Source organism: Chaetura pelagica, unplaced genomic scaffold (genome assembly GCF_000747805.2).
Source record: "Chaetura pelagica isolate M959 unplaced genomic scaffold, ChaPel_1.0 scaffold219, whole genome shotgun sequence".
NCBI lineage: Eukaryota > Metazoa > Chordata > Aves > Apodiformes > Apodidae > Chaetura > Chaetura pelagica.
Genome location: NW_009954552.1, coordinates 516,245 through 529,671, shown reverse-complemented (window position 1 = coordinate 529,671; position 13,427 = coordinate 516,245). Strand labels below are relative to the sequence as shown.

At 38.3% G+C, this 13,427-nt stretch overlaps 1 protein-coding gene across 1 annotated transcript in view; it reads left to right on the top strand.

The window, feature by feature from the left end:
* Positions 1–12,196, top strand: part of PER2 (period circadian clock 2) — a 29,480-nt gene extending 17,284 nt beyond the window's left edge. Inside the window, exons 13-22 of the mRNA XM_010005075.1 lie at positions 806–899; positions 1,635–1,785; positions 1,868–1,995; positions 4,472–4,645; positions 4,922–5,182; positions 6,239–7,086; positions 8,358–8,544; positions 9,060–9,252; positions 10,830–10,980; positions 12,047–12,196. Of these exons, the coding sequence (XP_010003377.1) occupies positions 806–899; positions 1,635–1,785; positions 1,868–1,995; positions 4,472–4,645; positions 4,922–5,182; positions 6,239–7,086; positions 8,358–8,544; positions 9,060–9,252; positions 10,830–10,980; positions 12,047–12,196 (2,337 nt within the window). The remainder of the gene's footprint in view (positions 1–805; positions 900–1,634; positions 1,786–1,867; positions 1,996–4,471; positions 4,646–4,921; positions 5,183–6,238; positions 7,087–8,357; positions 8,545–9,059; positions 9,253–10,829; positions 10,981–12,046) is intronic.
* Positions 12,197–13,427: the final 1,231 nt, after the last annotated feature.

The window sequence follows — 13,427 nt, the reverse complement described above, 5'->3', positions numbered from 1 at the left end:
TAGATCAGACAGACAGCAATGTACTGCATGTAGATGCAGTTAAAGAACTGCACCTTTTAACAGCTCTAGTAATTTTGGATGTCCTCCTGTTCTTACCAAATTTGTTTAGCTCACTGATTTGTGTTTAAATCTGAAAGCCAAAGTATTCCTTTCTTTAGTTACATTGCTCCCAAATCTGATTTCTGTTTCTGGGATGAGGCATGGCAGGCTGCTGCTCTTGCCAAGGTGGTCACTTTCCTGGCCTTCAGTCCTTAAACTACTGACATAAGCAGATGAAGTCTCTGGGTTCTTATGTTTAACAGATAACTTGATACACTTCAGAGCTATACAAAAGAGTACTGTTTAAGTGGATCTTGTTTGTGAGGTAAATGGATACCTGTCTTTCCATCACTATTTCCACAGATGATGCAGACTGTTATAGTATATTTCTATAGTACCCTGTCAGTTAAGCTGCTGGCACAAAGTGCTCAGTCTTAGCATCAGTATTTTGTTTCCCGAGTGATACTGTTTATACCCCTGAAGTTTTCTTTGTAACGCATCATTATATATTCCTATACAAGTCATTCAGCTATATAAAACAAAATACAGTAATTGTGTACAAAAAACACACTTCAAGTTTCTCCGTTCTAATTTGCAAAATTCTGCTGAACAATAAAATTCCGTACATCAGGATTTCTCCCATGATCACACTAATTGTAAGACAGAGATTAACTAAGGTTAGATGTAGTTTACCGAGGAATCACTATGCATGATGCTTTGTGTCAGAATTTTGTAGTAACTCTTTTTAATGACCTGCTTTCAGGAGGTTAGACAAGATGCCCGTAAGGTCAAAAATAAAGGACAGCGTATTTTCACTGACAATAAAGCAAAACTGGAATGTAAGAGAGAGTCTTTTGCAGGTAAGACATTTGCAAGTTAAGTACTAGTCTATTGTGTCTGCCATGTATAATAATGACGGTAGGATTTGTTTTCTAGTTGAGTTCTAATCAACATGTAAAGACAGCATTTTTATCAATTAAAATTATATTGCCCAGTGTCTCTTCACTGAGTTCAGGAAAATGTTGTGTTCAGTTTTGTCTGAATTTATGATGGTGTAACACACAGACAAGGCATGCCATAAAGATGTTGTTTTGAAGTACCTGAACTGTAGCTCGTGTGTTCATGCAAGTCCAACATCTCGTTTTCTGTTAGGTGGAGGAAAATGTTATGGATGTTGTCTTTCCTGTTTGTGTTGTAACCTCAGGAATTTTTAATTTGATAAATTAAAATCTTGTGGATGAGTTTACATTTCTGCATATATTAATAGGTTATTCTTCTAATAATTTGCTGTAACTTATGAGCGTGAGAGTTGTCCTCATACTGAGTGTGTTCACGTCTAATAATACGTATTTTCATGCAGGAATAGTATCTGTTACCTTTGGATTCATATGCATCAATGTACCTAAACTTCACACCTCCAAGAATCCATAAGGACAGGAAAATATTTACAAAATGTTCATCTGTTAGTGTGCAAACCTCTTACTTGCTTTACAGTGGTTCATTTGTGACGTGCATGAATGAAAACCTTTGCTTTTAGGGGAATTTGTGGGGATTTAAGGCCATAATTACATAACAGCATTATCTCCTTTTCATAGGAAAACAAAATGGTGGTCAGGTGAAAGATGCAGTTGGAAAGGATACTGCACTAACAGCTGCTCCTAAAAATGTGACTACAGAAGAGTTAGCTTGGAAAGAACAAACTGTATATTCATATCAACAGATTAGCTGTTTGGACAGTGTCATCAGGTAAGCAAACACTATGTAAATTACTCTTTACCTCTAGACTTTAGACTTGCCTATCTCATATTGTTAAATCATTGTATTTTAGGTACTTGGAGAGTTGTAATGTGCCTGGTACAGCAAAAAGGAAGTGTGAACATTCATCAAGTGTTGCATCACTGACTTCTGGAGTTCATGAACAAAAAACAGCTGATAATGCTATACAGCCCTTGGGAGGTATATCTACATCACAGCTTTTTCTTGATTGGTTTTTACTAGCAGCTAGTTACATGTTACTACTGTGTACAATGATGAGTGTAGCTTAGGCATGACCTCATCATTTTTTCTCCAGTGTTAGATACTTGGTGATCCAGCTTTTATCACTAAAATATTCCTTACAATCAAAATACTGAGTAGTTGGTTGAATACCTGGGTTGTAGGTGTAGTAAACTTATTTATATTGTATCCAATACACCAGATTTTGAGTTTTAGGACTTGAATCATTGTAAAATATAAACAGTTTGTTTCACAGTTGAAACTTGTAGCAACAACCAGCTGAAGAACTGGTCAGTTAATTAATTGCAAAAAAAATATATGCCTATTACACTTCTGTTTCTTCTTTGTGGACATAAAATTAAAAAGGGAACAAGAAGGTAAAATGCAGCAGACTGCTCCCAGTGTTGCGTGAGGCACAGGAACCCAACTGAAAGGAATGTCCAGCCATGAAAATAAGAGATGAAGATTACTGACAGTTACCTAAAAAGTCTGCTGTAGGCAAAACTCACAAACTTAGTTTGTTAATACTTAGGTATAGAGTCTGATATGGTCCCTGTCTGGACAGGCAGCTAAAGTGAAGAACCTAACTGGCTGGTACAGGAATTGTGAGACTGGTAAAGAACTATATGTAAATGAGATATTGCTGATTTGGCCTTGCTGTTGTAAAGTGAAAGGGTCTAGTAAAGTTTCTCAGAAGGTGGTCTTGGGAGTGATCTTGCCTGTATTTCCTTTTGATGAATGTCAAAAACAAGTTCTAATGCAGCTTTTAGAATCAAGGTGGAAGGTATCTGTATCCACAGGAACACAGTGTCCTGTAGAAGAGTGGGAATGTCTTGAGAACTAGAGTGGAAGAAATGGTGAGATTAGTATCATGCAGTTAGAAACACAGTTTCTGCTGTCCTTTGCAGTCTGTGCAGTTCGAGTTGACAAGGGAAGACATGGGTTCACTAGCACTTTGGTGCACTGGTGACAGAAGGATGAAGCCACCAGCATGCTCTAGTCAGGGAAAAGGCAAACCTTAGGTCTTAAATGTGTTATGCTAAGTATTCCTACTGGAGGAGGAGAGCCCCAATGCTGTTTTCTGAAGCACTGGTATGACCTCTGCTGGATTATTGTGTATAGCTTTCAGGTGAGAGAACTTAAAGATGCTCAGAGAACAGCCGGATAACCAGCTAATGACAAAGATTAATGTACAGTATGTGAGCTGGGCAGGGCTTAATCTTAGGCTGGAAGAGGCTAGAAACTTTCTTGCAAAATTGTGCTGTGAAAGAAGAATTAAGACCAGTGAAGAGCAAAAAGTCCTTTATTGGACACATTTGGTTTGCCTGTATGTGAAAGTAAAGGATTAGATGTAGTTGCTCAGATGTTACTCTGTTCCTAAAACATGCTTGGTGGAATGCATAAAGTAAAATGTTCATTTTCTGTCTTGTCAAGCACAGTTTAGCCTCCTATAGGGCTTTGCAACCCTAGCAACATAAAACTTGCATTTGCTATGATTCATCATGATGAATCATATTCTGTGATTCATAGAATCATAGAATGGTTAAGGTTGGAAGGGTCCTTGAGATCATCAGGTTCCAACCTCCCTGATATGAGCAGGGACACCTCCCACTGGACCAGGTTGCACAAAGCCTCATGCAACCTGATCTTGAACACCTCCAGAGACGGGGCATCCACAACCTCCTTATGCAACCTGTTCCAGTGTCTTACTATTTTTATGGTGAAGAATTTCTTCCTGATGTCTAATCTAAATGTACCCTGTTTCATCTTAAAACCGTTACCCTTTGTCCTACCACTACTCTCTCTAGTGAAAAGTTTCTCCACATCTTTCATGTAGGCTCCCTTTAGGTATTGGAAGGTGCTCTAAGGTCTCTCTGGAACCTTCTTTTGTCCACGCTGAACAACCCAAACTCTCTCAGCCTGTCTTCATAGCACAGCTGCTCCAGCCCTTTGGTCACCTTTGTGGCCTCCTCTGGACCCTTTCCAACATCTCCATGTCTTTCCTGTGCTGGGGGCTTCAGAGCTGTACACAATATTCCAGGTGGGGTCTCACCAGAGCAGAGTAGAGGGGAAGAATCACCTCTTGACCTGCTGTCTCTTTTGATGCAGCCCAGAACACAATTGGCTTTCTGGGCTATGAGCACACACTGGTAGCTCATGCATCTACTACCACCCCCAGGTCCTTCTCCTCAGGACTGCTCTCAATTTTTTTCTCTCCCCCAGCCTCTATTTGTGCCTGGGATTGCACCAAGCCAGGTGCAGGACCTTACACTTGTTCTTGTTGAACCTTCATGAGGCTGGCATTGGTGCACCTTTTGAGGTTGTCAAGGCCCCTCTTGATGGCATCCCTTCCCTCTAGGGTATCAACTACTCCACACAGCTTGGTATTGTCAGAAAACTTACTGAGGATAAACTATAACTTTATTTCTTTTAATAGATACTGCTGTGTTGAAGGCATCTGGTAAACCAAATGGTCCTCCAGTGGTTGGTGCCCACTTAACATCTTTGGCTCTACCTGGCAAGCCTGAAAGTGTTGTTTCTCTCACGAGTCAGTGCAGCTACAGTAGCACCATTGTTCATGTTGGAGACAAAAAAACACAACCTGAACTAGGTATGGTTTTGGGGAATGAATTTTCTCAAAAAGGGCAATTGCTTGTGACTTCAGTTTTCTTACAGATAAACTGGTCATATTGAAATAGAATAAACAGGTCCTATTTAAATAGAATAAACAGGTCCTATTTAAATAGAATAAACAGGTCCTACGGGAATAAAATAAATAGTAACAGAGTTTGTATCTGAGACTTAAAGAAAAATTATTAAATAATTGTAATAGCTTAAAAATGCATTTAGTTAATCTTGATTTATTTTTTGCTCTTAATTTCTGTAGAAATGATAGAAGATGGTCCAAGTGGAGCAGAACTCTTAGATGGCCAAATTCTCACCCCTCCATCCAGCTCTTCACATGTAAATCAAGAAAAGGAGCCATTTAAAAAACTGGGACTTACAAAGGAAGTCCTTGCAGTGCATACACAAAAAGAGGAGCAGAGCTTTTTGAATAAGTTTAAAGAAATCAAGAGATTTAATATTTTTCAGTCTCACTGCAATTACTACTTACAAGATAAACCAAAAGGACGGCCTGGTGAACGTGGTATGGCAATAGTTTTCACACTAAAACTTGTATTTTGGTAGAAAGTAAATCCTGCTGGGAAGTCTTTTCCCTCTTTAGCTCTACTGTGGGGCCACTGTCAATACGGACAGTTAGATGCTATTTTTAAAGACAACCAAAAAATTCTTCTAAGTCTTGCTTATAGATGGAGATTGGAATATAGCTTTTAATATAACTGACATTTTTAATAAGTGATGTTTCAGTTTTTATCTGTTCATTATACTGTCATGCATCTACTTTCAAGGGACAGAATCATGCTTTAGTGTATCTATGCTTGTATTCCCTTGCTTTTCTTTTCCTTCTGTCTTTCCATCTGCCTTTTTCCACGTGTGTGGCTTTGTTTTGTTTTCAGCCCCTCTCTTCTTATCCAGAGTCTCCTATTCCACTGTTGTGTAATTGTTGAAATAATCTGATCATTGTTTGGTTGCCTTTAAGCTAATAATGTGACAAAATATCAGCCTATCTAAGTAAGTTTTAGGCAAACTAAAAGTTTGAGCAGCTTTTAGTGCCAGAAGATATTTTAAGAATTTCGTTATGTTTGTAATCAGACAAACTGACATCCTTTGCCTAGAGAATAGTTGCTTGGTGCATACTTCTAAAATGAGCTTGTAAAGGTAGTGTGCTTTTTTCCTCTCAGAAATTTTTTTCTTCACCTTTACAAACCTGCATGACTTGAACTCTCTAGAAATGTTTTCAGTCATGTCCTATACTGTTTTCATTGTAATTGTTGGAGTAATTAGAAGTTTGCCCCTCTAGGAGCCACTGTTCTGCAGCTTTGTGCTTTTGGGTGACACACATTTGATCCTGAATCTGTTGCTCTCTTTCCTTCCATGATGTGTCAGCATGGTTATTATTGCCCAGTTAGCTCAGTTTTTGTGCTAGAGGTAAAAGTGAGCTGCACAACTTCCCAAATGCTTCCTTTTGGGTAGGCTAGGTCCAGAGCTGCTGTTCTGAGCAACTTGTAAAGGTGAGAAGGTGAAAGTGATCCATCAGCTCGCAAGGAGGATTCTTCCTGATTTTTTTTATTTTTTTTTTCAGGTGGTCGTGGACAAAGAAATGGCACTTCTGGAGTGGATCAGCCTTGGAAGAAAAGTGGAAAGAACAGGAAGTCAAAGCGCATTAAACCACAGGAGTCTTCAGACAGTACAACTTCTGGAGCTAAATTCCCTCACCGGGTCCCCCTTCAAGGTTTAAACACTACTGCTTGGTCACCCTCGGAGACTTCACAAGCGAGTTATTCAGCCGTGTCTTTTCCCACTGTTATGCCTGCATATCCACTTCCTGTTTTTCCAGAAGCGGGGACTGTGCCACCAGCTCCTGAGACTTCACTCTCTGGTTTTAATCAGTTGCCAGACTCTGGAAATACTTGCCCTGTGCAACCATCCCAGTTCCCTGCACCCCTCATGACACCTGTCGTAGCTCTTGTGCTCCCCAACTTTGTCTACCCAGAGATGAACAGTAACTTACCTCAAACGCTTTACCACAGCCAACCCAACTTCCCGGCCCATTCTACTTTCCCTTCACAGACAATATTTCCAACACAGCCCCCCTTTGCTACCCCCAGCCCTTTCCCACAACAGGCGTTTTTTCCGACACAGCCATTCCATTATAATCCACCAGCAGAGAGTGAAAAGATTCCTGTCACAGAGCCACGAAATGAGCCGTCCCGTTCCTGCAGTCCTCAGTCAGTGGGTCCTCGAGACCAGGCTTCACCACCTCTGTTCCAGTCGAGGTGCAGTTCTCCTCTGAATCTTCTGCAGTTAGAAGAAACAACAAAAACCGCTGAGAGTGGAGCTCCTGCGGCTGTACATGGAGCTTTAAGTGAGGAAGGAGCCATAGGCAAAATCATGACAACTGGTAACTGTACTGGAAAGGGATCCTTACCAGTAAGTATGCTGATGGGTTCTGGGTTTTTTTCAAGTCTTCACATTCTTGAACATGACTGAAATTGTTAATATGTAGAGATGTCTAAAACAGATGGGATTTTTTCCCCCCTTCTCCCTGTTTTCCTGTCCCTGCTATGTAGTTTTCCATCCTTTCACTGTGGGACCAGTTTTTTAATGATGGACAGTAATCAGTATAATGCCAGGACTTTGTTTTTGTTCTTCTAGTTACACTAGGAAGCTTGGAAATACATCCGAAATCAGTTTTTTCCACTTTTTGTAAAAAATATGAAAATGGATAAGCCCAGAGAGAAACTTCCAAGCTTGATTGATGCGATGCCAAAACTTGTCACTTTCTGTTATTACATGCTTGTTATCTCATGATCTTGAGAAAAAATGTATTTGGTTTACAGTAAAAAAAAATTATCATACTCACTGGGCAAATCCCACCCCTGCTGGATTAAAAGGAGCTTGATAACAAAACTTAAGAGTAACAATTTTGCTGGAAAATTCTTTTGTGTTTCCTTGAACTGAATAGGAACTATCAGTTTCTGTTCTTTAGAAACATGTAAAATGCAAAATTCTGTCACTTCCTCATCATGTACTGGAAAATGAGAACAATGTGCCATTTATTCAGGAATGTGTTAAGGATAAAGCTAGTTCTTCCCATTATTATGTATTTTGCTTAGTTCTGTCAGCCTCAATCTTCAAACTGACTCACAGTGAGGTTTTGCTTATGTTAGAAGTCACTGTAATTAGTGCTCTTTCCCTCAAAAATGTACAGATCTTGCCCAGGAAGTTAGCATCTGGCAATACCTTCCTTTTTCTCATCATGTGTGGAGAGTAGTGACAGTGAGGGACTGTTGATGCAAATCTTTTTGGATTATAGTAGGAGCAGCTGCTATTATGCCTTAGGTAACTTGGGTAAATTCTGACTAGTTCAGTGGTCAGACAGTAGAGCTGGTCAAAACTGAAGAGCAGTTGGCCTCCTTGCTTCCTCACTAAACTATGTATATATTTTTAAAGAAAAGCTGAATTGAGATCTCAATCTTACTAAAGGACTTACCTGATAGGCACTTGTCTGCCTATCAGTCCCCTTCATGATTCTTCACTTGCTGTTGGCATACGTTATTGGTGGTTGTCTGAATAACTGTGTGAACATACGAACATACAAAAATGAAATTGATCAATAGTGAACGTAAATGATGAGTGATGAAATAGCCTTGGGGTTTGGGTTTGCTTTTTAGTATTTGTCCTCCCCTTCTTATCACTAGGCTGAATCTCCAATGGACGCTCAGAACAGCGACGCTCTCTCCATGTCTAGTGTCCTGCTGGACATTTTACTTCAAGAAGACGCGTGTTCGGGCACAGGCTCAGCCTCCTCTGGGAGCGGTGTGTCCGCTGCCGCCGAGTCCCTGGGCTCGGGATCCAATGGCTGTGGCATGTCAGGGAGCAGAACAGGTAACACTGCAGGGAGTCCTCTCTCAGTATTTCAGAAGAGTTGGAGCATGGGGTATTGCCAGCACCACTTGAACATCAAGTGCTTTATGTAAAAATCTTTCTTCTCTTGAATCCTCACTGCATAGTTTATTCTTGATTTCTTTTTTAATGACATAACATGAAAGTTTTTCTGTTGTGCATGATTTACAGTATAGAACCTTATGTATATATAAATAGCCATTAAGATATTACTCAGGTATGATAGAATACTGAAGAGAAAATAGCATAGTCCTTGGTTCATTTCAGAGTGTTTCATTTAAGTAAGCTAATTATTCTGTTGAAATTTAATGGAGACTTAGCTTCAGAATTTGAGTTTTAAAAATACTGTTCTGTAGGGCAAGTTCCCTCTGCTTAAAAAATTAAATAGTGGTTGTATTTATAGTTTCAGGTCTCTTTAATCTTCTCTGTTTTTGAAAGCAGTCAGATAATTTATGTATTGAACAATATAGAATGAAGTCTGACATTTCTTTTTACAGGTAGTAGTGAAACTAGTCATACCAGCAAATACTTTGGAAGTATTGATTCCTCAGAAAATCATCATAAAACTAAAATGAAGGCAGAAATGGAAGAAAGTGAGCACTTCATTAAATATGTCCTTCAGGATCCTATATGGCTTTTGATGGCAAACACAGATGACACTGTTATGATGACTTACCAGATACCTTCACGGTAATTCCACAGTTGTAGTCCTTCATGAACTGTATATGTTGGGGGGGGACAGGGTGCAAAGAAGGAAATATATATAAATATATATGAACCTCTGTCTCAATAAATGTAAATTGATTTCAGTGTTAATCTGTGACAAGAATTCTTGCTGCTTTTTGTATCTTTTGCATACTACACAAGAAGTTCCCAAAAACTAAAAAATATTTGATTAGGCTTACCTGTGTTTCAGGTAGATTATCTCAGTCTAAATTAACTGTGCATATTTTTGGAAGCTATTTTGTACTTAGTGATTTTGTAACTACTTGCGTAGAAATACTTGTAGTCTGAGTAATAGGTCTTAGCGAGTGTGCTTAGATCTGATGATGGTCAGTAAACAGAAAATCTGCACTCCCTGGTTGTTGTCCTTTAGATGGCATATTCAGTGGCATACTGCTTTCTCTGCATGTGGGTTTTTCCCTTGGGTTGTTAACTTCTACCTGTTCATTCTTCTCTGTAAATTCTCATTCAAATAGGTAAAAATTGCATGTTTTTTATTAGAAAAAAACTTGATTAAAATAATTTTTTTAAAAAATTCTCTGCTTCTATAGCAAAGAGCAGATGTTGGGAGAGAGACTTGTGAGATTTTTTGCAGGTTTTTTAATCTTCTTGTTTGTTTTTTGTAGCAGTGGATGATACTTGGAGAGAAAAAGGCAGTTTCAGTAAAGACAAGTCTTTGAAGGGGAAGGAAAGTAAGCTTTCAGAAGTGCAGGGATGATGGGAAAAAATAAAAAACACACACTAATGACTTCAGAATTTTTCCCTAGCTTTAGAAATACCTTGGCATTTCTCAGTTTTTGTAGCCTGAAGGGGTAACAGCTGTAGGTGGGAATTCCAGTAGACTGTAAAAATAGCAAAGCCTGCCAAAGAGAAAATATTAGTACAAAACAGGATGTTGTGATAAAGAGAGTTAAACTCACTGACAGAGGGCGATACCTGAGATGGGTAAAGCCAGCCTATTCTTAGGTATGCTTTAAGGAACAGAAATAGCACTGAGGTTCTTGGAACTTGCTTTCTATTGTCATCTTTTATAGAGGTATACAGCTTGTAAATGTTTGGCATGGTGCAGGTGTTTTTAAGTTTCTGAATCAAAGTGGGTACTAGAATCTCTTCCTCAGTCCTGAAGTTTAACCCATTTATGATGACCTTAAACATATGTGTCATCTTCTCATGTGCATCTAGTGTTTGTTTTGGGTTGTCCTTCTAGTGAAGGGGAAATTGGAACTCATTGCAGCAGCAGCAGAGGGAAACTAGAGCTCTCAGTGGTTTCATCGGTGGTGCTGCCTGAATGGCTTTAAGAAACCTATTTTCATTGATGGGATTTGGAAAGACTATGAGCCCATAGAGAAGCATTAAAGTTGTCTGCAAATGCAGAGAGCTGCTGAAATAACCACACATAATTGTCTTCTAGTATAAGAGTTGTAAGCTTAACATTCCATAACAAAAACAGTGTTTAGAAACATTAATATTTGACTGTGTAACCTTATATAGGCATGAAGTCCAGAAACTGTTGAGTCTCAATTTCTAAATATATTTTATTTTAGTGATTTGGAAACAGTTTTAAAAGAAGATAAGCAGAAATTAAAGCAAATGCAGAAACTACAGCCAAAATTTACAGAAGAACAAAAGAGAGAGCTTATTGAAGTTCATCCATGGATCCAGCAAGGTGGACTGCCAAAAACTGTTGCTACTTCAGTAAGTTTAAATTAGCTTGTTACTTTTCCGTGTATAACAGTACTTAGATGATTATCTGCCTGTGTTAAACGTTTCCATTCCCATTGCTATTAAAGCTTGGTGAAGTATGCAGAACAAAAAAAAAATAATTAATTAAAACTTTAATGCAGTAGCTTCTGGCCTGATTTAATTTGCCATAGGTTGTTTTTCTAATGGCAATGTCAAATTAGTGGTGAATAGAAGATAAGAAATTCCTTTCCTCTTTCTACATTTCAGTGTATCTGTTTAAAATCATCTAGTAACACAGCCAGAAATATCACTACATAAAAATCTCTATTTTGTGTGCAGAAATTCATGCATGTTGATTTCTGTAAAGTACAAACTTAATGGGAGTACACTGTTCCTTATTTCTGTCAGACTCCTCATGTAGGATTCTCTCTTGCCTTGATTCTAGAAGTGGATTAATGGCTTGGAAAGCAAAAAAGAAAACTGAACAAAGATTCCTTGTAGTTGTATTTGTTGTCTGTGTATTTCACTTACACACAAATACCTGATTATGTTGTCTTTTCCCTAAGCTTTCTATCATTTGCAGCATTTTTGCACAGAAGTTACCAAATGTAGAGGCTCTTTTTGCACAGAGTATTTAAAAAGCAAGATAATTGCAGTGGAATCCTAATCCTGATGCTAATGCTACTGCAACATTGATACTACAGCATCCCACTTGTGTAAATGTGCAGTTGCTTCAGCCTGTGAAGCACAGCAGCTGACACCAACGTATTCCTGCAGGGTTAGCAATGAAATGGAGGAAAAGGTGACTGGAAGAGCATGTAAAATGTCACTATTATAAATGATCTATTACTTAACTCCTTCCACTAGGGTTCTCAAGTACGTGCATTGATTTTACTCCACATTATAAAAAGATGAGTGGACAGAAGTTGGAGAGTGGAGTATCTCTGGTAGTTGCAGCACAGATGTAATGGTTCCCTTGGAATCAAGGATCACATGCAAATAGACTGTTGTTTGGAAAAGGCTGTGGGTTGTGGTTTTTTTCTTTGACTTATCAGTGTTTCTATAATTTTCTTTTTAGGAATGTATTTTTTGTGAAGACAATATACAGAGCAATTTTTATACATCGTATGATGAAGAAATCCATGAAATGGACCTTAATGAAATGATTGAAGACAGTGGGGAAAACAACTTGGTTTCCCTGAGTCAAGTCAGTGAAGAACAAACATAGCCTTTAAGCCTCGTGTTTTCAAAGCTGCTTCAAAACTAGTGATGATCCATAAAGTTTTTAATCTTGTATCCAGCAAGATTAATCTGGTTCATAAAAACAAATGTGTTTTTCTTGCTCTAGGGGAGTCATTTGTGAATGAATCTCTTTTTAAATGGTGGCACTCTTCCCAGTAAGGACATTGTTGAAGATGGTATAGCTTTTCCTTGAAAAAGAGACTCATATTTTGCACTTATATGCCTCAAATATTTCTTTATGAACTGAAGACACTCTCATTGATGCCTACTGTTTTTTGTAGAGTAGGTTAATGAGTACTGAAAATCCCTTTACATACATACGGTTCTTCAAATCTTTTGGTAATGATTCAGCATTATAAATTCTTCTGGCAATTTTGCTTAGTGGCTTTTCAGCATTGTTCTTAATATTTGAAGTGGTCCACCAGTAGAAGAAATAACCTTCAGGCAATTAATTTCACACTTGCCCTTCTCATGTACCAGTTGATTCCATCCTCTTTGTTTTCTATAGTTTTGAATGTTGGAGCCATTTTTGTCTCTTGAGAAATGTTGAACCAGTTTTGTAAGATGGTCCTGGGTTAAAATACTTACATGAATGTGTAAGAAAGTATAGACAAGTGCTAACAACTTTGTAGCCTTTTATTTAAATGGATGCTAAATACTATGAACTGTTACCTTGAAGCATCATTTTTAAATCTAAGACCACAGAGGATGACTGTGTATGCTCCAGTGACTGTTAGACCAAGTTTGGTATAACTTCAAGCTTTATTTCCAATATATTCTGTCTGGAGGTTGGCTGTCAGTTTTTCCTGTGTGGCTAAAGAAATATCAAACTTGTATGTGGCAAGAGAGAATTGGACATCTCTTGGCATTTGAAGGTAGTTTTTCTAAAAAAGAAGTGATTTTGAGAATAGTGCTGAGTTTCGCTCTGTTTGAATTGCATAGCCTAAAACCTTGTGTGGCTGGAGTCTTTGCTGTCAATGATTCAATTTCAATGCCTCTGAGATACTATTGACTTGAATATATGTACTTTATGTTCTTGTGCTGTTTATACATGTTGGATGTGGGAAGAGAACACAAAGGAGTAACTTTTATATCTTGGTTAGTTAAAAGACATTTGCAGTATTGCTAGATGTCAGCTCTAAGTCTTGGGGTGAAACACATGGAGAAATGCAATTAACTTTGTCTTAAAATACTTTTCATGGGAAGCATTTCCTTTT